The sequence below is a fragment of the Filicampus tigris genome, chromosome 11 (genome assembly GCF_054856515.1).
Source record: "Filicampus tigris isolate MCC_2025a chromosome 11, RoL_Ftig_1.0, whole genome shotgun sequence".
NCBI lineage: Eukaryota > Metazoa > Chordata > Actinopteri > Syngnathiformes > Syngnathidae > Filicampus > Filicampus tigris.
In genome coordinates, this window is record NC_141227.1 from 10478165 (window position 1) to 10503159 (window position 24995).

At 40.7% G+C, this 24995-nt stretch overlaps 3 protein-coding genes across 9 annotated transcripts in view; 2 read left to right on the forward strand and 1 right to left on the reverse strand.

Annotated features, from left to right (window-relative positions):
* The first annotated feature begins 241 nt into the window (after positions 1 to 241).
* On the forward strand, positions 242 to 5966 carry LOC147139707 (3-oxo-5-alpha-steroid 4-dehydrogenase 2-like). 4 transcript variants are annotated; one of them, XM_086044478.1, is made up of 7 exons: positions 242 to 410; positions 4004 to 4328; positions 5159 to 5180; positions 5256 to 5319; positions 5411 to 5512; positions 5584 to 5734; positions 5831 to 5966. In XM_086044478.1, exons 2-7 carry the CDS (start codon positions 4054 to 4056, stop codon positions 5895 to 5897), a joined length of 681 nt encoding a protein of 226 aa, XP_085900604.1. In that variant the 5' UTR covers positions 242 to 410; positions 4004 to 4053; the 3' UTR covers positions 5898 to 5966. The 4 variants fall into 4 exon arrangements, with proteins under 4 accessions (XP_085900604.1, XP_085900601.1, XP_085900602.1 ...); XM_086044477.1 differs by lacking the exon at positions 242 to 410 and adding exons at positions 438 to 516; positions 2005 to 2104 and having other exon boundaries at positions 5159 to 5319; XM_086044475.1 differs by having other exon boundaries at positions 245 to 410; positions 5159 to 5319.
* A 54-nt stretch (positions 5967 to 6020) lies between these two features.
* On the reverse strand, positions 6021 to 8477 carry mkks (MKKS centrosomal shuttling protein). Of its 3 annotated transcripts, XM_086044471.1 has the most exons (5): positions 7827 to 8477; positions 7416 to 7634; positions 6977 to 7158; positions 6784 to 6894; positions 6021 to 6714 (listed from the first exon to the last, which is right to left on the reverse strand). In XM_086044471.1, exons 1-5 carry the CDS (start codon positions 8398 to 8400, stop codon positions 6292 to 6294), a joined length of 1509 nt encoding a protein of 502 aa, XP_085900597.1. In that variant the 5' UTR covers positions 8401 to 8477; the 3' UTR covers positions 6021 to 6291. The 3 variants fall into 3 exon arrangements, with proteins under 3 accessions (XP_085900597.1, XP_085900596.1, XP_085900598.1); XM_086044470.1 differs by having other exon boundaries at positions 7416 to 8477; XM_086044472.1 differs by having other exon boundaries at positions 6586 to 6714; positions 6828 to 6894; positions 7416 to 8477.
* The window catches only part of slx4ip (SLX4 interacting protein), a 37319-nt gene continuing 20178 nt past the window's right edge, over positions 7855 to 24995 (forward strand). The window contains exons 1-4 of one of the 2 annotated variants that reach the window (XM_086044474.1): positions 7855 to 8010; positions 9126 to 9181; positions 16330 to 16419; positions 16699 to 16825. In XM_086044474.1, coding sequence (XP_085900600.1) covers positions 9155 to 9181; positions 16330 to 16419; positions 16699 to 16825 — 244 coding nt within the window. In that variant the 5' untranslated portion in view covers positions 7855 to 8010; positions 9126 to 9154. Of the gene's footprint in view, positions 8011 to 8709; positions 8834 to 9125; positions 9182 to 16329; positions 16420 to 16698; positions 16826 to 24995 lie in introns of those variants that run through there. The other variant, XM_086044473.1, reaches the window with a different exon arrangement.

Here is a 24995-nt window from a genome sequence, read left to right on the forward strand (position 1 = left end):
AATAGACAGTACAATAAACCACATCATATGAAGCTGAAAGTGACTTCTTTATATGAAAGACTAAAAAAAAAAAATATATATATATATATATCATTTGAAAGGAGAGGTACTGATGTTGAGCAATTTGATGGCAGAAGTAATGAATTCACTTTGAGTACAGTATACGTTGTCCTCATGAGAGACGCGCACACTTTTGGGGGGGGGGGTGTCACTGCTTGACCAAATACTTGATAGAAATAGGTTAAAATGGCTTTTTAAAAATATATTTATTTACATAAGACTATATATCACAAAGAAAATTAGTTAAGCTTGCGCAATAAACGAATCCTGTGTCGACGTCGCTTTACGACCGAATCTTTGTTCAAGTCCAACTTTAACTTGGAATAATTGAACACAGTGCAGCTGCCAAGGTATTTATCCAATTCAACAAGCTCAATTTAAGGATAGTGTGATTCTTGCTTTCGGGGTTTTCATATTTTGTGTGAAATCGATGATTGCTCCTTGCTGTTTGGAACAGTAAGTCATTTAGTTAAAACTGTACGCGCGAGCCAATTCGCGATGCTGTGTTTAGGATCGATGCGGTGTTTAGGATATGCAATTCGCGCTTATTTTTAAAGATTTAGGTGGGGATGTATTCCTGGAGTATGTTTATGTACTGTGGGCCTTTTATTACATTGATTATGCGGTCCATTGGTTGCTTTTCCAATTTCCGAATGGTAAAATGCATGTTTTCGGTGCAGCATCTCACGTGACTTAAGTGACACCTTGGTGGCATTTGGCTAAGGTTTCTACATTACATGCTACGTTACATGCAAACTTTTTTGTCATTCTCGATTGAAAATCTTTTGCCAACTCTTTACATGAAACACAGTAGAGATGTATATTCGAAAAGTGACCGTTAGGGGGAGGTAAAGGAAAATGTTTGGAGACCCATGTTTCGTTAAATGATCAGCCCTATTTTACACCCTTCACAGCAACCGTTTTATGTCATATCCTCAAGGGACTGACTGATGATACATTACTATGTAAATTAAACTTGGATATGTTTGAGTGAGTGTATAGCTTTGTTGAGCGGTATCGATTACTATCGAGTATCGACTGCAAATTACTAAACAGATTACACTGATCAATAGCAAGAATCAGAGATGGCTTAATGAATCCCTAAACATATGTTTGAAGCTGATATAAAAACATGTCTCTTGACATAGTTTCATTTTTTGTTTTTAAGTCTGACCTCACAGTTGCACAATATGGATTTTACCATGCGTTGTAACTTATAGATAGGACGTTTCAGAAAAAGAAATCACCTGTTGCTGACACTAACCTTAAATTAATAAATATTAGTAAATGTGTTACTCTATTATTATTATTATTGTTATTATTGTTATTATTATTATTATTATTATTAATTGTGTTGTTGTCACAGTCCAGACATTCAATCCCAGGAATTTATTTATATATTTTTTTTCACTTTCTTTCAAACGTTAGGGTAAAAGAGGGTCTAAAGCTATTTCGGAATGTATTGCAGCATAAAATTCTTAAGTTCTGGCCTGATCTTTTACTCCTTTCACTCGCCAACAAAAGAACTGGGAAAACTACACAACACGTGAGCATAACCTCTAGTGGCACCTGTTCATGTTGATCAAATGTGCAAGTCCACCTGTCTGATTCATCATGTTCAACTTTTTGCCCGCTTGAATGGACATCAAATTAACAGCGATACACAACTGATTTGTGAATTAGAACAGTGTTTTGGGTCCAAATGTATCATAGTGGTTACTGGATGTTCAAGCTAGCACTAAGGTCACCTCGTGGCAAAGAGGATTTGAGAAACAATTATTGTTTTGCCCTTAAGATGAGCTACAGTAGAGCTAAGGCTATAAGCTACAGCGGTTTTCCAAGATGGATTCCACTTGAAACTGGCCATGCCGGGGTCGATCAAAGAAGTTCCGTCCTCGTGGTCTGTGTAATATCTTAAAAAGACGGATGAATGACTTTCACCAGCATTGCTGCAGAGGTTGATGAAGCGGGACGCCAGCCTGTCGGTGGTCAGAGAGACGATATGCTGCACAGCACAGGCTCTGCATGGCCGTCATCCCAGAAGGTATCCTGTTCTGAACCTGGCTCATAAAGACAGCCCTAAAACAGTTTGCTGAAAACAAGCATTCCCACAGTATTGATTACTGGAACAGTGGAACCATTCCCTGTGGTCTGTGTCAGTGAGAGAAAACCTTTTATCGGGCTCACTAGTGTAAGGCACTGATTCAGGTTGGTGGTAGTATTTGAAGTGGAACAGGTCAAATGTTGCCAGCCGTAAGATAAACGTGTGTCCAGCGGGTATGGCAAGGTCTGTGCTGGAAATATTTGTAGCATCCCATTATCAATTTAAGTCTGATGCTGTAAAATAATTTTTAAGTTCTATGCCAATTCTTCTACAAAAAAACCCAACTCAGATTTACATATGGTTTTGTTAAAGACAGTTTTTGAAGAACAAAAAATCATGATGATTTTGATAATCATCCCAACAAAGTGATGTATGGTAATTTTAGAAGAACAAAATGATAGAATTCAATTGTGTGCTTACTGCTCACACTCTTAAATAGACCATTTAATTGAACCTCAAATGACTTAACCCAAATAAAAAAGGTCCTATAAGGCGTATCGCTGGTGTCGGGCCAAAACAAAAAAGTCACATTTTGGTGAATTTCGTATTTTTTCAAAAATATATACTATTGGTGAATCCACACGCTTGGATGTTATTCTTACAAATTATTGACTGATCCAAAGCGTTGAAAAAGGCTTGCTCTCTTTCTCGATGCAATGCTGGTTGAGCCAACTTGCCATTTTTTGGATCTCCTGAAAACTGACCGTTTTGGAGGTACAAGGTTTTGGCCCGACACCAGCGCTATACACTTTTAGGAGATAGTGTACAGCACTGGATCAACATTTATTCAGTACATGTCGATAATAAAAACTTTGCAAGCTTCTATTTAATCAAAGCTTGTATTCTTGTTCATTTTTTGTGTGGTTCCTATCCTCACCTAGACAGGAAGCCCAGGTGCGGAGAGGTCTTGCTGTAGATTGTGCAAGTGTGCCGAATAAATTGTCCATTGAGTGGAAGATGTGCCTTTGTGTATTCTAATATACTTTTGACTTTCAGCAAGCTTGGTACACTTACAAAGTTGATCCTCCAATCTAATGTAATCCACCACAACCAAACCACATTTCTTTAACTTTGTGTGACTGTATCGTCTTACAATGGCTTTGCCCATCAGTCAAAAGTAATTTTTATATTTGCATTTATTCGTAAACATCATTAATTTTACCGAGTCAACACTTGATCTGTTTACCAATCCTCACAAGGGCATGGCACCCATTTTACATACGAAAAATCTCATGGCACAACACCAAACAAAATTACTGAAACAATGACGATCTTGTCTCATTACAGTAATCTTGATTTACTCAGTGTGAAATCTGGGCCTATTAACTCAACACAAAGCTGATAAACTCAGGGGAAGCAATGACATATTTTACTGTACGAATGGCAAAAGGTGGATACAGGATTATTATACCTTCTACCATCTAATGGAAGAATATTTGATTGCTCTGCCTTTCACTATACCTCATTGTCACAGATAGATGAACAAAAATATTTTATTCTGGGCTTCCTTGCTTAAGCGGCTGCCCCCGCGACCTGAACTCAGATAACGGGAAGAGGATGGATGGGTGACACGGTACCCTGGTTTGGGACCACTTGCTACTGTATTTTATCCTACATTCAACATGCATTTGCAAGCAGCTGATGAAACTAAAGGCATACATTACACTTGCATTAAATCGGGATAGTATAGCATAAGATATTATGACGTTGCTGAAGGCAATTTTTCCGTAGGACTATGTCTTCCAAGAGGACCCCCCAAAAAATTAAATTCACATTTGTATACGCACACAAGTAACTCACAGGTGGCACACCTCTCTTTGCTTTTGAACGTTTCCACAGTGGCTGTTTGACATTTCTGAGGACTTCACAAGAAATGCAAGACAGACAAGATGTACTGCAATAAGGATTTATTGAACTATCTCAGCTTTGGCATGGTCTTGGCAGGACTATGGCACCTGTACCACCATAAGAAAACCCAAACCTGCTATGGTCGCCACATGGTACACACGCCTCACATCAGGTTGGTGCCAGCCCACCTGGCTTGGTTCCTCCAGGAGTTACCAGCTATTCTGATCCCATTACTTCTGATGCTCACTTCGCACAAACCCTACAATGTGGGAACGATGCTACTACTTGGAACCTTTTGCCTGCACTATTTTTACAGGTAAAGGAAAAAGCAGTCATGAAGAGATCTGTCTGCTGATAGCAGTAGGCTACTAACAATGACTGACTGATGATTTATTGGCAAGAATTTGCACAAAACAAATGCAACAAGTGCAAACAAGTACAAAGTAGAAGTGCATGAAGAGCACAGGAATTTAAAGAAAAACATAGGGACCAATTGCTGAAATACAAAAAGTAATTGCTAGTAAATTACTATGGAGGTAATGAAATGCAAAACATGAACAATAGTCTGTTGGCTCTGTGCATTACCTGCACAATAGATTTGTTGTACATGCCTGAGTATTGCCTCCATGATAGAACACTAGTACCTTCATACCATATTATACTATCGTTGCGGTCCTGTAAAAAACACATAGCTCCATTTTTTCCATTTTTCTTATTTATACATGAATGATGTTTTTTCGCATAACAGACATCGCATTAATGTGAAAATTAAAAAAGTCTCCAAAATTGGAGATGTGTTTTTCACAGGACAGCGAAGCTATACTATACAACTAAAACTTGAGTATTGTTTATCTGCACACCATCTGTGGACGAACAACTACACATACAGTATACATCTTCCAACAATGACAGTCTTTATCGGACAAATTAATGCATAATGATAATATTGTGACAGCATGATAGATTTGTGGTCACTAGTTGGCATATTCACACTAAAGAGGATAAATGATAGAGAGGCCCACGGTAAAATGGAAGAACGGATGTATGGTGGGACCTTCAGCTGAGAATGTTGACAGAGTGCACATTTAGTTTGAAGCTGTACAGCTAAATCTTTAACTTGCTTTGTGAACCCTCTTATAACCCCAGAACCTTCATCTATTCACTTCTGGTAAGAGGACAACCTTACCCACTGAATGTGATCTTGGGAGCAATTATCTTTACCTCTACAAACGGATTCTTGCAGGGATATTACCTGTTGCATTGTGCTCAGCTGGATGAGTGGAAAACTGACTGTCGCCTCAAAATTGGTGGGTGTCAAACACTTTTGAAGTATGCTATATTTTGTTCCATATTAAGAATATCTATTTTCAAAGGAATAATTGTGAGGATTTCTTTTAGGTTTATTACTATTTTACACCGGAATGGCAATCAATATACACAGTGATTATTGTCTACGTCACTTGAGGAAAAAGGGGGAAGTGACTTACAAGGTCCCTAGAGGTAAGAAACAGTCATAAGGTATTAGCTTTGTATGCGGAATCACCTGTGTTGTGTTTTCATTTTTCCTACAGGCGGTCTTTTTGAGTATATATCTGCTCCAAATTACTTTGGGGAGATTATTGAGTGGTTTGGCTATGCCATGGCCACTTGGGGCTTTCCATCGCTCTCGTTTGCTGTGTTTACTACATGCATCATTGGCCCAAGAGCTATTTACCATCACAGGTGACTGTTACTAGAAGCTTAGCAATACGGGCAAACTACGGCATATCAAATGAGTGACAGACTGTCTCATTTGCTGTATGTGTTTTGTTTTTTTAGGTTTTACAAAGGGAAATTCAAGTCCTACTCCAAGTCTCGAAAGGCTCTGATTCCATTTTTACTTTGAAAAAACATCCCATTGTGATATAAGACGAGAGACCTGCAGAATTCAAATAAAATATGAATTTGCTACTTATATTTTGTTCATGTGCAAAAGTACGTTTCCTAGTCATGACCGTCTAGCTGGCAGTCAGGGTTGAATACATTTATTTGGAGATCTTTAGAATAATCTCTGAAAACACTTGAAAATGTCCAGACCATACTATAAATCAGGGGTAGGCAACTCAGGTCCTAGAGCATTTTAGTACTGATGTTATTTTTACATGCAAACCTATTATATAAGTGCCAATGTTAAACTCATCCTAGTGTCCCCCTAAGCACTAAACAGCTCTAGAAAATGAATGAATGGACGGAATATAAACCATTACATTTTCTTGTCACAAACCACTCAACATTTTAAGCTAGTTCATATCTTGTATTGTATATCGTATATCCAGGACAACATTTACAGTTTCTATAGCAACTTGTAAAGCATTTAGTTTTGCTGTGAAGGAGTCAAGCACATCAGCATTCACAGTAACATCTGTTGACAAGGATGCAGGTGAGAATATTGGATGTTTAGTGTTCAGGTGACACCACTTCTTAGTCTGGCTACTCTCCATCAGCCCACAGCCACACCTGCTCTTATAACTCTCCATGTCCTCTTGTATCACATCTTTTGGAATTGTCCAGTGGTGAGCGCAAGTCAGATCAATGAGAGAATCCCCACTGTCGTGCTGTAGTGCTGCAGCCACTGACTCAAGAGAGCTGCAGAAAGCCTCCACACCAAGAAGGTACTCTGTTTGCAGGCAGCCTAACAACGATGCACTTTCAGTGGTGTCACACTAGGATTAAAACAAAACAATTAAATCGAGTAAGTAGTGATAGCAAGACTAAATAAGCATTGCTCTTACTTGGTGTCTGATGTAAGCAGCCAAGTGGGTCTCAGTGCACCCACCTCCAAGTAAAGCAAACGGTTCCCTCAGGGTAAGTCGTAACACTTGTTCTGTCTTCTGGCATGCCACCTTTCATGGCCACACAGACAACAATAAAACAACATACAGTACTGCGTATCCACCTTAAATGTGTGTGTGTTTTTAATTGTACCTTCAGTTCATTTAACATTGTCTCGTTCCTGTGGCAGAGGACTGTGGTACAAATCACAGACTCCTCTGCAGGATATAAATGCAGCATAGTTTTGGATCCAAACTGTCTTGAGGTGACATTCCCCACCTTTCCATAGGCCTTGTGAGGGATTGTGGTGTGTAATGTTGCCACAGGCTGAGCCCCTATGGATGTTAGACAAAAAAGTGTGATGAGTGAAGGCACACCGATTCAGTACAGGTCACAGATATAATTCACATTAAATTTGAGGAATGATGTGATTTAAATGTAAAATACTCCAAAATCAGTTATTACTAGAAATTATGTTTCTGCATTTACGGTGATAGGCCAATTATATATGCAATATTTGAGGGCTGTGAATCAAAAAACAGTCATGGCGTACAAAACACGACTTTGCAACGATGTCTCAAATTGTGGTTACCTGTGAGTTGAGTAAGAGGCTGCATGAGATTAATCCCCACTCTCTCCACAACTATGATGCCATGACTCCTCAGGTATTGCTGCAGAACTGGATGGATAACTTTCTGGCAAATACATAGGTCCACATCATCTTTCAATGCCTGTTTGCCAATCTCCAGGAGGTGATCAAGGATCTGAGAGTCCATGTCAGTGCCGCATTGGACCTCAATCGGTCCATCTCCTATTTCAGAAAGATCACCAGCAAGAGATGTACTGAACAATACCACACGCAGTGGATTACAGGGGCGATTCCTCACATCCAAGACCTCAAAACCATCTGGAATGTCAACTAATAATCCTGGAAACACCTTAGATTCCATTACAGGAAGACCCTCAATAGACACAATTACTGACATGCCCAGGGTTACTTTACCAGTGTTGTTAGACGGCACAGTCAGTAAAAAGGCTTCCACTGCCAACTTGCTGATGTGAAGTGCTTCACACTTATTTAGCATACTGGCTGGTTTGCTGCACAGAATACTGACAGCCAACTTGATTAAGTTTTCGCTACTGCAAAAGTCGAGCTTCACTTTACAACCAGATTCTTCTTGTTCAAGGTAATTGGTGCACAGACCCAACAGGTGTTTATTTATCCTGATAGCCTCGTTTTGTCTTAGACCAGACTGATTGACCTTTTCAATAAGAGTCACACAAAGAATAGCTGCAAACAACCCGCAGTCACTAAAACGAGAAACGTGATTGCGAATGGAGGCTAAAATTAAATTTAGAAACGGTGTCGATGAATAAATGGCTGGAAGCAGCACTGATGACGTTGAGGTAGTCACAACTTGCCCTCCGATGTTGTTGTGAATGGTTTTCAGTCTACCCGATGGACCAAAACAAGACCTGAGAAGCTGACCCAAAATATGAAGCTTTTTCAAAATGTCACTGTTTTTCAGTGGTAGATCCCTGCAAAGCGCTGGTGATTTCCTAGCGAGTCGAGACATCTGATTTCCTGAAATGTTCACTTCAACACCAAATTGGGCAAATGTAGGTAGCGTGAATGAATTGGTTGACAAGTCTGTAGAGTTTAAAAACAGCGTTGCAAGCTATGGCTTTGCCTGATCATAATTAAAACTACATCGGAAAAACGTGAATTAAATCATGTCAAGCAATCTAATAAAGTAAATTATTATGATTTTTAATTGAATATAATGTAATTATGATCATTGTTAAACAAGCGATAACCAGTTAACGTATTTCTTTATCAAATCTAATACAGGCTTCTACACGGAATACTTGTTTCCATAGCAGTGGCCAAAGCGTTGGGTCCTACTTGTCCAGCGGTCGCATAAATGAAAACGGTTCGAACGTGCTACAGTTACAACAGATTCCTGTATGAAAATTCAGCGATACCAGATTCATTAAGACAAAGTCGAGGTACGTGGTTTTCAGTGTCAATAGCGAGTGCGTTTACCCTAGTTTTAGTTGCAAGATTACGCAAAGGGAATGTGACGTCATCTACAGCAGCCAAACGACTGCGGTGCACAGAAATTCAAAATTAAGAGCGGCAGAAAAAATATATTGCCACATTTTACTGTAGTTGCATGTTACAACTGAATATTTTGCGCGCGGTGTTCTCTAGAACCATTAAGAAAAGGAACACAGCTGTTTACAGAATGCAAGTTTAATGGTAAAATTTGTAGTTTAATCCTGCACTGTATACTTTCAGGCGAAAACTACTGTACTCCTATAACTGCAATGGCACCACTCAAATTTGTCATTAAGGTAAGTGGAAAGAAAATGATATGCCGTATCTATTGTTGTAATATACGGTAGGAAATTGGCACGATTTTTCCGTGCTTGCATGGGTTTGCAACGTCTACTGTGGCTTTTTCCTCGCACAGGGGCAGCGTTACGGCTAGGAGGTGCTATAACCCCGTCAGAAATCTGTGTAGCCCCAGTTAAGATCACACAGCATTTTATATGATATTCTAAAATGTATTTATATATTATTTTCTCAGCCCTCCTATGTATTGGTCAAGCCCCCTTTACCTCCAGATGAGAAAACGCACTTAAGATGTGCCTGTTCCCACATTCCAAAAACATGTACGCGAGGTTAATTGAAAACTTAAACTTGAAATGAGTATGAGTGTCGATGCTTGTACACTGTATATGCAGTGCAATTTACTGGCGACATGTCCAGGTTATCCCTGCCTCTTGCCCATAAAAGGTCAGCTGCAATAGGCTCCAGCGCCCCCACAACCCTAATCAGTACAAGTGGTCTAAGAAATTGATGGATAGATGCTCATGATTCTGGTTTTTGTAGTTTGCGGTGCTATACTGAAAATCAGACGCACAGGCAGAATTTTCTTTTACATTATGTTAGCAAAGATGTGAAAATGTCTGCGTGGAGGTCATTGCATCTACTGTCAGATTGTAGTGGGTGAAATTTGAGATTTCTCCTCACTTAGTCCTCCACCATATAAATGACGCTGTACCTGCAGGGTTTTCTTGATGATGTGTGTTATATGTAAAATTATTATTTTTTGTGCAGGGGTTATTTTTATTTTACGTGTAATGTAACGTATACCGATGTATCCACCCCATCCATTTTCTATCCCGTTGAGGGTCACGGGTAAACTGGACCCTATGCCAGCTGACTTCAGAGAGCACATATTGGCAAACAACCATTCACATGTACGGACAGTTTATAGAGTGCAGTATTGATTTAACCTAACAAGGTTTCTGCAATGTGGGAGGAAGCTGGAATACCTGGAGAAAACTCACAAAGCATGAGGAAAACCCGCAAACTTCATACAGGAGGGCTTGAGCCGAGATTTGAACCCAGAACCACAAAGCTAGTAATTATTTTCATTGTCAAAATGTTTCTCACATAATATGTGCATGGGATGCTTAAGACTTTAAAGTCTGTATCACTGCCAGATTGTGCCTCCGAACCATTTCCAGCAAGCAGCACACGTTACTAAGGTTTTTTTTGTTTTTTTTAAACCACAAAAAATCTGTTTTGTAACTGGGGAAAAATATTTATCTGAATATATATGTTTCAATAAAAGTCTTGATTGTTTCATAGTAACAATCTTTTGCCACTAGAGGGAAGTAGTACTTCACGGTTTAATGATTTTGTTCACAGCAGTGCTACAGCACTTACTTCAAGTTCTGGTCAACTTTGGTCCAAATGTCAAATATGGATTGCCTCCCCCAGGGTCTATGTTAGTGAGAATGTCAATACTTACAAGGCAGGAAACTCTTTCTATTAAAAAAAATCAGAGTTGTTCATCCTCAGTCTGATTTTCTGTCAGCAATAATGCACCTCAGATGTTTTTGTTAAGTGCAGGCAAAGCTGATGATCTCTCTTTTGTTGATATTTCATTTATTGAGAGTTTTGGACAAGGGCTTCAGACATTTTCCACTGATCTCCACATCCTCCACTATTCCATGTGTGCCCTGCTGACCAGATATTGCATTCACTCCCCTTGATTTGTTTCATATGCATGCCACCTCACCACCCCCCACCATCAGTTGGTTGTGGGAGAGTAAAACGCTCGAGGTTCACGGCGGGTTCCTTCCCACTGGGCACATAATGATACAGTTGTGTTATTCTGCCTGAGAAAATGCTCAGAGGCTCAACCACACTCAACCAACTAACCACAAACAAGCATGTAAGAAGAGATCAGGCTAAACAATAGCATTCAAGGCACTGCGACTGGCTCCTCTTTCACAAAACCAACACCACTGTCACCGGGGTTTTAATGAATGGATCAACCTCTCGGACAACATTCTCCATGGAAACATTATATTTAGGAATGCATGTAAGTCAGTTTGCCCGTTGCAGTTTGCAAGCATAGTGAAAGCATGTATGCATCATGTTCTCTGATTCACAGTACCATGTTTACTAGGCTGTTCACTAGTATGTTTTATGATCCTTTCTTTTTTCCCCCAAAGGAGCTCCCTCCCTTGTCTGCAGACTGAAGGGGGTGCACTTTGTTATAGGCCTAGACCATGTAGTCACCCGCCACTTCATAGACCTCCCTTAAAGGGCCTGCAGGCAAAAACACTGATCCTCTGCAGTGCTGGCTGCCAGGACATTACCACTCTAGAACCCTACAATCTGCCTTTTATTAGCAAAATGCACCGCCGACATCTAAACATCTAATGTAGAAAGTGGCGGCAGAAACCCAGTTGTTTTTTTAGTAGAAAAGGTTTGAGGCACCGCAGAACATTTTCATGTCAGAGGTTTATGCACTGTTTAGTGTTGTTGTCACTCTGTAGATGGGCCCATGTGGGACCACACATCATGTCTCTGTACACCATCAGAGCAAACATTTAGACATTTTCCAACATTACGAATCCTTCTTAAGGAGCCTAAAGGGTGACATTGACCAAAAACAAAACAAACAAAAAAAAATCTATCACTGCTTTATTGTCTACGTAATTTACTTTCCATAAAGAAACCAAACACCTCCTACCCAGCAATTTGTATCCACCAATTTCTAGAGTCAGTGTCTGCCTGACTTTTGTTTGCTGTACGTTTCCTGGAAATATTCCTGTCGGTTCTTGCTTTTTGAATTCCACTCCTGGGTTGTGTCTCTTTTTTATGATCAAAAAAGAGGACTCAGGTGTGCTATCATTCACCTGCATGAAGGGTGCTTTGCACACAAATCACTTAGATGCATACGCATGCACGTACACACACACACACACGCACGCACGCACACACACTTGCCTCAATAATAATAATACATTCTTGAGCCTCAGTACTCAGGATCTGGCAGTTTGAAAAATCGGAATGGAGAACTTTGTTTATTTTTTTTTCAAGGGGAAACCCAGGTGACTCACAGAAAGAGTCAAATAAAGCCTGAAGAAACGATGTCACACCCACCGATCCAGTGCACTCCCCCAGATTGTTTGTAGACTACAGAAGGAGGGAGAAAGTCCCAAAAAGGGAGAGATGCAAGTTTTACCGAATGAGACCACATCTGCTGCCCCTTCTCATCTAATGTAAACATCTGTGGCTGGTTAGTGTTAGCCTCTGAGCTAAGTGCAGTCTGAGAAGGTCTGGCTCTTATATGTCGCGATAGCAAAGGCAAAGGGCAGCGAGGTGGGGAGGCGGGTGAAGTTGCTCGTCGTGTTCGGGCCCTGTGCCCATCTCGGAACAGCAACAACGGACAGCCAGGTCTGGAAGGGAGATAAGGAAAGGTAGAGAGTGTTTTTGGAACTGAAAGTGATATAGACCAGAGCCCTGTAGAACAGAAGGGAACTATCAGTGAGTTCGTGACAGGAATTGTTTATTTACGGGCTGAAAATATAATCGAGTTGTTTTGATTCTTGTTTTGCCTGCGGTGGACAGTGGTGAGCTTATATTTAAGATATTTCTGTTGTCTGTTTTCTGTTTTATACATGCCATGGTTCTGAGATTGGCAGCAGGGAGAATTAGGCTCGTTTTAGCATTGCCTACAGGAAGATGTAGTCCTATTCATGCACATTGTGTCAGCACACAAAAGATGGTACAACAAAGGGTTTGGTAGTAAGTAGCGTTTTTTTTTTTTTTTTTTGCCGCTTGTCAGTCAGCTTTCAGCTTACATCCATAATGCTAAAAAGGACTGTGCAAGACAGAACAAAGCAGTGCTGGGTCTCTTTAGTATGCACGAGAAGAGTAACTTCCTCTAGAACTTGGACCATTATCAAAGCTTTTTTTCCAAAAAGTAAAACAGTCTCACAGACAATTACCATTAAAATTTTTAACTACACAACAAATAGTTAATGGATTTGATTAATGAATATGTCAGGTTTTTTAAACGCTCTCAGGCTAAGGCCTCTGATAGTTTGAAAGAAACATCGCATGTGCAGCAATAATTGCTGAGATTGCGCCTTTAAAAGTTCAGGCATTCAACAAGCATACTGAAATATCTTGGGCCTCTTTCCGGTCCTTGTGTGCCTTTACTTAAGCCTCATGCTGCTTGTGGATATCTCACTAAAAAGGGGGTCACAAGTGGAGGTCAGAGTTCATAGCAGAGTTCACCTCAGAGATCCACTGGTCACTCTTTTTGCAAGGAGATGGCAAATTTAGACCACATGATGGACATGTAATGGAAATGGAACACTTTTTGTAAAATTGGATTCTGTCACTTGCGTCCGTCTTCATTCTGTCACACAATCTGCCACTCTCACCACCAATGTCCTTTTGTAAAATCTCAACCCACTCCTTTAACGTTGTCACTGAGAGGGGAATTCTGTGCCTCCACCGACAAGCTTTGCTTGGTAAATTAATAGTTTTCTCATTAGTGTGATTTAATTAGTTTACATTCCAGTCTTCCCTCTGAGAAGAAATCACATGCTGTTTTTTAGTGAAGGGTAGACTGATTCTTATCATGAATGACTTCTTTCCATCAGGTCTCGTCTGCTCCTCTAATGTGATAAAAAGAAGTTAGTCTAACGTTTGCTTGATTTGCTTGCCGTTTGCCCAAGTCAAAGATTCAATCAGAAGCTTAGGGATAACTTCAGGGGATTCACCCAGCTATGCCTCTCCAAAGACTTTTTCATGAAACTCTCCTGCTCCCCCTAAGTTATTGATCAAATTAACCTTGTCCTCTTCTTTAGAGCTCATATTAGCTTGTTTAAGTTGAAGCCATGCATCTAATCTTGTGATCTCTGGTTGGGTATACGTACAACACCTAGTCAGTGACTCAACCAACACAGATATTTCACATTCAATTCAGTGCTATAACAGTCAACTAGAGTGCAGGAGGCTTTTGTATCTACTTTTTCTGGGAAGGTCTGAAATGTTAAAGGTTGAGCTAATGTCAAATGCAGCTCAAAAAGTCACAGTGGAACGCCCCCACCCCCGTCTTTCTGTCAGTTTTGATGGACAAGACCTGACCCTCTGTTGCTAGGTTTTCCCACGCACTCGTAATTGTTGGACGCAGTCAGCTGAGACCACCAGTCAACCGTGGACTGCTGAGAGACAAAGCGCAAGGGGCGGAAAGAATACTGATGTGTAGGGAAGAGCTGACACTGAGAGGCAGCACGCACACATTTCAAACAGTGCATTTTAATGCATCCCTGTCATTGGCCGACAACCAGACGAGGGTGTAATCCGCCTTTCGTCCAAGCCATCTGCGATATGCTCCAGCTCCCTGCGACCCTGAACGGGTTAAGTGTTCTCGAAAATGGATGAGTGAAAAGCCAGCATTATATGAATGGGTGCTTTACTCTTGTCTGCTCTTTGTTGCCACAGTATTTGGTTTTGTAGACTACAAGCACCATTTGCTCAAAGCGCATTTGGTGTTTTGTAATTTGTCAGGGCCGATTTTGTAATTTTTGAGAGTGAGGATTTATTTTGGACTGAAATTTGGATCGAGGCAGTGCGCTGGATCACATGATCGAACTGTCTCCAGTGAAGACTAACTTCATGATGGCTGGGTGTAACATGAAATTATAACGTATGTTTAATGTGTGGATCAGTGTGTATGTATTTGGTATCTACCATCATTCCTGTACCTACTTAGTGAGCCTTATTTTGTGGTGACTGCTCGACATGCCAAGTCTTTTAATCGCCTAGTAATCTATTAGTATCCCACCATGATTTAGAAATCATTGTTCTCTACAGAAGTACATTGTGAGCCCAAGCAGTTTATAATATGAATGACATCATTGAGGCAGTAAATTATTGGAATCTCGAAGAACCAGCAGCCACATTTAGTCTTGGCAATGTGATGAGGTTTACCAGTCAAGTGGAGTGTTTGGTGTTGGCTTGTGTCCAAAATTTGGACCTTAACACCGTTAATTTCTGCACTCACGTCATTCTGAGTACAAGGCCTTGGGAACATCCCTCGGGACTGGGTTGTTGAGGTTAGTCATTTAGTGTACAACTTCAGCCCAGGGGATTGGCCTGCCTCAAAACAAAGCTTTGAGTGTGCCATTTTATTCAATGTACAAAGCCGTTTCCTGCTAGAATACTGAACTCTGTTATTTTTTTTCCTGTAAATTGTGGAACCCCCACCCAATTTGCTGAATTTTCGTCCATCGTGGTTAAAGGGCAGTACTTATAGCCACTCTGTCTTATGTTGTAGGTGGTCTCAGTCCTCTGCTGACTTGTCCAAGTAGAGGCGAGGTTCACACGAGACCCATAGTCAGTTGCTCTCTGCAGCAGGCAGATTTTGCACTCATGTGTAAAACCATAATCAGGCCAGCTTGAGAAAGATGTAACAGCAAGTTAACTAGCCGCGTCGGTTCTGGCCTCCCTGTCCCTTGTAGCTTATTGTCATTGACACAATGCTGTAGAGTTTCTTAGCCCTCTTGAGCCCTGAGAGGTACAGTATACATACGCACAGTCCTTTAAGACAGTGTTTTCCAACCTTTATTGTGCCAAAGCACCTATTTTACATTAGAAAAATCTCATGACACCACACTGAACAAAAATACTAAAATAAAAATGGCCTCGTGTCTGTTTACTCAAAAATTCACTTGTGTGAAATCTGGGCCTGTTTAATAGAACACATACTCGTACGAAGCCATGACGGAAGCACTATCATCTGATTTAAATCAATATACATTCATAGGTTGCATCTTTAGGATTTGTTTACAGTATGGCTGCCTTTTATACTGTGGCTCCTGAATTGTAAAGATTTGCAGAATTCTATAACCGGAGGCCATCATTTTATGCTGTAAGAGACAAACCAGAAGGCTGCAGACAGAACCATAATTTATTTTTAGATGTTGGGTAAGAAATGCCAGACAGAGAAGGGAGAGTGAAGGGACTGCTATGAAAAGCCCGGGGTGATGTTCGAGTACATGGGGGGGTGTCGTTTGTGGTTTTCTTTCGCTGTCAATCACTCACACTCTGATTTCTTTTGTTGTCTCTGAGCTCAATGGCCCACAGCAACCTGTGGCTGTCCTTCCTCTTTGTGTTTCAGTGTGGGAACTTTGCTGTGCTGGTGGATCTCCACGTTCTGCCCCTGGGTAGCCAAGAGGATGCCAGCTGGTTTACTACAAGCCACATCGAGGTAGGGACACAATGACAAGGGTGTGCGTGTGATTAAGCGTGTGAGTGAATATATAGGTTCTGGACTGCTTTGTGGCTTGAAAAGAAAACAGTAGTGTGGAATGTGAAATGACTTTTGGGCTTTGTGTCTATTCTTCCTGGGTTTTTTTTTTCCCTCACCTAGCTTCTTACAGACCTACACACTGTGGTTGTCCACTGCCACAAGTGCAATCACAATGTGAAATATTTTAGTAGCCCAACAGCATGTTGCTAAATCTAATGAAATGTCCTTATTTTGTAGGAAGTTACATCTCTGATTCGTGATGCTGTGGATCAAAGAGTTAAGCAGTATACAGAGTCCTTTCAAAAAGGAAGACAGTCAAAGAACAAAAAGGAGCTAGCACCTGCGTCAGCTTTTATTGTGAAAGGTAATCCATCCGTCCGCTCATCCATCCATCCATTATCCGAACCGCTTATTCACATTTCATTGGTCAAATGTTTGTCATTGTGTATTTTATTGCCTTTTGTGTCCGTTATGGTAGTTGTCCACACATATTTTTGCAGCACAGACTGGTTTCATGTAGAGCCATTTTGAATTTAGAAACCCCCCCCAAAAAAAACAAAAAAACTTACCATTACACTGAATGTAATTGTTGGAATTAGTGGGGGCCTTGTTTTTTTTTTTTCCTCCTGAACAAGCTAGTCCCATTTTGGGAATTTTTTTTCTTAATTAAAAAACGCTTGAACTTTAATGCCAGTGTTATGGAAACATATGACCCGTCAGAATTGGTGACCCCAGGGGGTGATGTCGCCCAAGGCATGTGTCTGAGACTTCGACAGCTTAAGATAAGGATACTTTCATTAACAGTGTAAACAAGGTTTTGTCCGAATTGTGACCAAAATAAGATGCAAAACTAAGTCTGCTCTCAGTTTACAGTGCTTTCCCTTCTGTCAAATTTCTACCTTATTGCATAGTTTCCCACTTTAATATTTACGATTGTCAAGCAAATTTAAATACCAAATAGAAATAACCCAAGTAAACTTAAAATCAAACTCAAATGTTTGGGGATGGCAGTAGTGTATCTGTAAGGACCTGAGCTTTGGAACCTGAGAGTCATGGTTGAAGTCCCTCTGCAGACAAAACTACATGCTAGTCTGCCTCCTGACAAATGTTGAGTTTGCCTTGAGCAAGGAAGGCATATAGGGCCTCTTCGCAAAGTCAAATCTCCTAACCTTTCCTTGGATGATGTCATCAGGTCAAGGAGAGATGAAAACGTGCTTCCTTTCCAACAAGGGAAATTATAGCGCTGTTTCAAATGAATTCAACTCCACGTTTTCCAACTGACATCATCGTGCGATGGCGAGTGATGGATTATGTTTTACTTTGGAGATTCTCTGTATGCAAATATATAGTACAGTACACCTATTAAGTAGGCAACAGTATGCTGATTAAAATGTGCTTGCATTAGGGAGAGACCGATTTATCGGCGCTAATATTTGGCGTTTTGATGAATATCGGCATCTGCCTTTTTTAAAAAATCTGATGGCCGATAATCAATTTAAAACTGTGTTGAAATCAAAATTAATATATGTGAATGTTTAACATTTCTGTCATTTTGAAATTTTGGAGGACCTAATTTACTGTAAAAAAGTGTATAGAACTATTGTTTAAGTTTTCATTTAACTTTTAAAGACATGCTGACGACCCTGGGTGCTTCCTGATCTTTTCCTTAAAATGGTATAACAAAGATGTATATAAATGTAATAATAATAAAAAACATTGTCAAAAATGTATAGTAGTAATAATAATAATAAAATTAATAACAAAAAAATCAACATAATGCAACTGAAAAACTGTTCAATAAACATGCTTGAAGATGTTTCAAAAAAGTTAAGGGTTTTATTCTTTTTTTTAGATTTTGATGCCAATATTTTCCTTTTTACTGAAAATGAATATCGGCTCAGAATATTGGTTATCGGCCTCCTTGATCACTAATAATCGGTATCGACCCTTAAAAAAAACATATCGGTCTATCTCTACTCGAGCTTGCATCTTTGGTTGCGCTCTCCCCAACCATTCAACCAAACACAAACACAGTCATAGCACGACCAAATCCAAGGGACAGCGCTGGTGAGTTGAAGAGTTCCAGTATATCCTTCCCCTTGGTAAGGTGTGAACTGACACACAGTTTTAGGTTACTGAAAGTCATATTCTGCAGACTGAGGGGAGACAGACATCTCTAATGATGGAGATCACAGGAAGAGACCCTGCAAACACACATCCACAAATACACACACTCTGTTGTGTGAACAGGGTTACTACCAGTGTGTCAGCAGTGAAATATGCATGTAGAAATGATCAAGCTTCTTGTAGTTATGCCAGAAAGAATGTAAGCAGTGCAACATGACTCCGTACAAACACTATCTTCACATTCACTTATAACATAAACATAAAAAAGCTCTAGCGCCTCAAACAGGACTATGTAGTTTCTATGGTTTTGTCCCATTAAAGGTCTTAAGTGAGTGTAATGACACTTTTGGCCCATTCATTGTCTCTTGTGAGAGAGGTGGCTGAAGTAAAGGTCGAGACTGTGAGAAGTGAGCAGGCAGGCAGGAGCCATAAAATGGGAGGACACACTAGGCTTAGCCAACCTAACCCCAGGGTAGGTTTTAAGTATTCGGGTCATCACTTCTGCAAACAGGTGAAATGCTATCCTTCAAATCCTCTCCCAGAAGTCCTTCCAGGTTGCCCGTCGCAAGCAGTGGAAGCTGGTGTTGTGCATACATCTTTTTCAGCACAGAGTCCAATTATAGCAAATTTCTTTGTGAGCACAACTGCTAGAATGACATACTAGATACTAGAAGACATGCATGTACATTGTTAAATATAGAAAAGGTGTCCGGTGGAATTACACTGTCTGTGCCAATAAAAGGCCACTGGAGGTAGGTATTAAGGGGGATTGTTGTTCTTGTCGCATTTGAGCTAATGCCAGCTATAAGGGCAATGTAACAACTTCAGCTGTTGGCACTTCAAATAAGCCATCAACAGCTTTTAACATTCCAAGGACCTACAGTGTAAGTGTGTCTGGGTTCATGGTATATGGAGGTAGAGAACATGCTAAAAGAAAAAGAGCTGCATAACATCAGTTTGAAAATTGGCCATGAAAAATAAAATATTCTAAAACCACTAAGCAAAGATTCAACTACATTTCTGTGGAACTTTATTGTATATTCTTATCCTTTCATATCCTTTGATAACTGTGTTGAATAAGGTCCAAAACAGTGATTCCAATCATTGGTTAAGATCTGGTTATGACAAATTTGTTTTATTTCATAGTCATCTGAACAATAAATGACCCCCATATATCATACCGTTGGGATACTTTTTTCATGGATTTGACTCTGCTGGAGTATGCAGCTAAATTGTGACAGATAAGAGCCTGTCCGTGTATCAGGCTACTTGACTCCATGATTCGCTCATAGTGATGTGATTTATTTGTGTTTTTAGAGGGATGAACAGAGGGAACTTTTCCCACCAAACAACTTGGCTCTGTACAAGAATGAACAAACAAGACTTTTAGAAGGCTACAAAAATTAGATCCTGGGAGAGGCTGGCGATCTCCTTGATGCACAATAGTGAACAAAATGTTTCTTTGAGTAATTGAATTTTAAAAATGAATGGATAATAGGGTCTCTGTTCCGCGAGCATTACAGTTTTCTGATATGATACTGTATTAAGGAAGTGAGTTTGTGACTATAAGTTTGTGACGGTACGAGTGTTATAGCCATCCTCATGTATATGCTAGACTACCAAGTAGGTTTGAACGATTTCAGGAAAAGATTGAATTGGCGATTTTTCTGACAGATACTGCGAAGCTTCTCTGGGCAATATTCACTATGTACAGTAATAGAAAACAGAAAATGGCAGAAAATTACGTCATACCGTCAAAACCTTAAAGAGTACCTCGGATGGCCCATTTCGAGGTATTGATGGGGAAACTGAACAATATTGTAAAGTTTGATAAATATCTGAGGAGTTTCCATCTTTGTCTCATCTAGGCAGACTACCAAATTCCTGCCAAACGGTCTGCAGAGTCTCCTGTACCCAATATCTGTAGCCACCATTCTGTGATTAATTTACATTCTGGATTAAGAGGTTTAGGCTTGCACAAGTAGTGCTTACTCTCTTATCCTTGTTTTTCCGCTTGTTATTGAGACATACGTGCGCTTTGCATTCTGCCATGATAGCTTTTTTATAGACCAGAATCCTATGTGAGCAGGTACTGCCAACGGCAGCCAATATCGATCTAGATTTGCCATCCAATGACGCTACATCTTGGCTCCACTTTCTGCAAGCCAAGAAGGAGCAAGTATTTTTGCATGCGTTATCTACCATGGCGTCTTGTACAGATAGGTCCAGTGAGCTATTATAAGCTTGCTTTAACCCTTTGCCATTCCACCTGGCAGTTTTACCTGAACAAAAGGTGCACCAAAGTAAATTTGATGCTGTACTTGAACCATTTGGAGTATCGGCATAGTTTTGGTCTCTTTTTGAAGATAACACTTTGAATTTTTCTCCTCAGCTGTTAGAATCTTTTTAAGTGCTACTGGCACTGAATTATGGAAGTTTGAATACATAAAAGAAGGCCGACCCACGGACGACCCACAGCCTTCTATGTATTCAAACTTTCATAATCACAGTAAGCAGTTAAAAAGATTCAGACGGTTTAGGAGAAAAATACAAAGTGTTATCTTCAAGGGTCGCGGGGGCGTGCTGGAGCCTATCCCAGCTGTCTTCGGGCAGTAGGCGGGGTACACCCTGAATTGGTTGCCAGCCAATCGCAGGGCACACAGACAAACATCCGCACTCACAATCACACCTAGGGGCAATTTAGAGAGTCCAATCACCTTACCATGCATGTTTTTGGAATGTAGGAGGAAACCGGAGAACCCGGAGAAAACCCACGCAGGCACGGGGAGAACATGCAAACTCCACACTGGGAGGCCGGAGCCGGGATCGAACCCACGACCTCTGAACTGTGAGGCGTACGTGCTAACCAGTCTACCACTGTGCCGCCCGCTACTGCAACCAGTGTAACCAAAACATGTTTGGAACTTGGGATACAATTTTTCTTGATAAACCATATTTATTTTTTCATCTGACAACCAAAGCTACTACTCTAAAATAGAGGAAACAACCACAACCACAAATGCATACAGTAGCTGATATTGTAAATGTTTAATAGATTACATGTAAATAATATACTTTTGGCCTTGTAAGTGCCTCGTCCTGGCTGACACAACTGATTTATTTCCTTGTTTTGGGGGTGCAGTGTGCTTACTGTGTTGATGCTATACTGTTTTTTGCCTCTCTAGACACATATTAATTGACATGTTCATTTGCTGTTCATACAGTAACTCGTTTCTCTCCACTTAAACGCGGTTCCAGACAGACTTCTGTGAAAAGTGTACTGTACACCTAAGCACTTTTTGTAGTGTTTGGCAACAAAATGTTAGCCTAGCAATTAGCATTGGCTTCTTCTGTTCTCTCTTGCTTCGTGTTGCGTGCTGAGGCTACTCTTTGTCCGCCTTTAGTGATAACGATGTTTACTAGAAGCGTATCATATTTGTTGCCACAGAGGCGAGGATTAGTTACTTAGCACAGACGAGCTACACCACAGGAGAATGTTTAGTCGCGACACCTAAACAGCACAGCTCGTAGTAGCTTATACCTCCGGTGACCCAGATTGCGAGCAGCAGCTCGGAGCTGATTGGTGTACATGACCTGTCGTATCGTGATTAGTGAGTTTGGCGGGCGAGGAGGGAGATGGCATTGTCTGGAATCGCGATTCCAAACTAAAAACGATAAATCACTCAACCCTACTGCCACGCCCATTTACACATCTTAACAAAGTTGATGCCAGGTATTCCTTTTGAAGGCCCGTTCTACACATATTTAGCAAATCCAACGACCAACCACAGAACCAGATGTCTTTCATCTGCTGCTGTATATATAATGCCGTAGCAAAGGTGATCTTTCAACGTAAGGCTTCTTTGTACATGTAACCTCGTTTTTGAGAAGTGTGACCTGCCAGTGTTGGAGTAGGTGTGGCAAAGGCTTTTGGTGGTACTTACAGTAGAGTTCATTTCAGCCCATGGCAGAGCTGGGTACTTCTTCCTCTTCCTGCACAGGTGCCAGGGCTTAGAAGGGAGGGAACACCTGCCAGTCTCTTTCCCCATGGTCACTACAGGCTGCAAAGGCATTTTCCCAGGCTCCCCAGATGAATGGTCACTAATAGCCGTGGGAGAGGGCTTTGCGAGTGCTGCACAGTGTACCACTGACTCCTCTTGGCAGCTCTGTGAAGGGGCTTAAGGCAGCCTGACCATGGTCATTGTAGGAAAAGCACAAGTGTTGTTAGATTTCTTTACTCTTGGAAAATGTGTTACAAATGACCTTCGCTTACAATAAAGACGGCGGATGTGTTATTCTTGGTGAATTTTAAAAAAAATATATATATTACCTAGCATTTCAGGGCCAATACATCCCTTTTATATCCCTTAAACAAACAGGGCAAACTGTTCAATAACCCACATTCTTTCTTTGTTGGAGGTCTTTTTTCTAGGGTATAATGACAGCTCTTCCAACTGTTTTCCTCTTTCTTTCTCCCTTAGCCACCACAACTCTTACTATTTATGTTGTGACTGCAATGTGCGGGACTTGTCTGTAAATAGAGAGGCATGCCAGTAGCAGATTTACCTGCCCTGCTCTATGTTACTGGGCGCATGGCGGTCTGGGATTAAGGCAAGGGTGAAACAGAGACCTGTGACGGGAACAAAGGAATTCCAAGGCCCAGGCTCAAAATGGATCTGCAGCGAGCGTTCCCTTCTTCCTGCTCACCCTCTTGTCTCTGGCCCCTTGCTGAGCAACCCCCTTCCTCACAGTACTATGTGGTGTTGATGTGGCTCTTAAAAGCTGGACTGTATACGCCCTGACAGTTTGACTCCATTGTTGACCACTCACAAATGAATATTCACACGCACCATTGGCATTTTTTGCCACTTGCACTTTTTGGGCATAGCCTCTGCTCCTAGTGAGTGTTCTATTTCCTAGTACCTCTGATGTCCTTACTTAGTTTTCTCACTTTTTCTTCCTAACCTTGTCCACGGGGTCAGCTGCAGTTTCTTAACACATAACCACAATCCCAGCTATAGCTGTCACACTACACTCTTTTCCCATATAATTAGGGCCTGAGCCTTAGCACGAATCACATTCATGTGACCGTTCACCACAAACTATCCGGGAGTAGTGAACACACTTTCTTGAACTAAAGTTAGGTGTTTTCTTGTTTTCTTTTTCTGTCTGTTACTTTAGGACTGGGGAAAAAAAAATCCCTCTTGTCATGTGCTCCCTGCAGCCATGTGATTTTGCTCGTGGACAGGTGTCACTTTAGGGCAATGTGCTAAATTTGCTCTGCATTCTACAGTAAGGAAATGACAATACAGTATAGAAGCTGCTCATAGTGCACCAAAACACATTTTAGCCAAATATTGTCACGTTATTATAACATTTTTAGTTCATCATTACTTTACAGTCATTATAGTGTAATGAATTCAACTACTGGGCTAAAGTGTCAGATCCTGTTCAACACTTTAATTAATAAGCCTTGTTCATTTATATGGACTAAATCAGTGATTCCCATCCATAGATGCTGCAGTAAATAACCAATTTGAACCGAGCAAGAAGAGACATTCTGATCTAACAAGAACTAGGTCTGAGTTTTCAACTGCAGCTCATTATATAACTTAGGTTCACAAACTTCTTTGCACAAACGGAATCCTCCTGTATTACGTCGATAATATAAACTAACATAATATAAATTCATTATGTTTCACCGAAACAGATTTTTTAAAAAAAATTGTTTTCTGCTGAAAAATACTCTCCACTACTTTGCTTCATTATGGGCTGGCCTGAGCTACCATGCTGGGGCGTATTTTGTAACTGTGCCGAAGGGGTCACCCAAATGTTAAATTGAGCGCTCGTGCAAATATTGATTCAGGTGCTCGTTGTGCAGGATGATAAGGCAGAGTGCTCTGCTACAACGCAGTAACACACAGGGTGATGTCCTTCCAGGAAAGCCCCCACTTACATGTGGGTAACTTCCTCGTGTTCTCTCATCCTTCCCTCCGTCATTTCTCACTCGCTGTAAGTTCCAACTCTCCACCCACACTTGACGGAGGGGGGCCCACTTCAAAGCTGATATGTCAAAAGAGCAGAATTCTTAGGTGCTGATGTCTGACTGTCTTGCTGATTCAACTCCTGTTCGTGAAGAAGAGCACATGATTTTGTTTTCCCAAAGTGTCATGACTAGGGGTGTAACAAAAACAGAATTAAATGGTGAAATTTGTTCTGAAGTTAAAGATGTGAGTGTATCGGTACACAAACTAACCCCTCCTCATTATAGCTGGAACCGGCCTTTATAATTCGGTGTAAATCAGTTTGATGTGTCGGATTATTTGTTGTTTCTTTGAATTGAATTAATTTGAATAATTTGGGATTTTGATAGCTTGTGCATGTTGTTGTCAACCTTTGCTATCCTT

Excerpts from the sequence above, each read along its gene's own strand:
- LOC147139707 (XM_086044475.1), top strand. The coding sequence starts at position 4,054 with ATGTACTGCAATAAGGATTTATTGAACTATCTCAGCTTTGGCATGGTC. Across the intron at positions 5,320-5,410 it reads TGACTGTCGCCTCAAAATTG|GTTTATTACTATTTTACACC; the intron begins GTGGGTGTCAAA and ends GATTTCTTTTAG. Across the intron at positions 5,735-5,830 it reads AGAGCTATTTACCATCACAG|GTTTTACAAAGGGAAATTCA; the intron begins GTGACTGTTACT and ends TTGTTTTTTTAG.
- mkks (XM_086044470.1), bottom strand. The coding sequence starts at position 8,400 with ATGTCTCGACTCGCTAGGAAATCACCAGCGCTTTGCAGGGATCTACCA. Across the intron at positions 7,159-7,415 it reads GCCTCTTACTCAACTCACAG|GGGCTCAGCCTGTGGCAACA; the intron begins GTAACCACAATT and ends TAACATCCATAG. Across the intron at positions 6,895-6,976 it reads CAATGTTAAATGAACTGAAG|GTGGCATGCCAGAAGACAGA; the intron begins GTACAATTAAAA and ends TGGCCATGAAAG.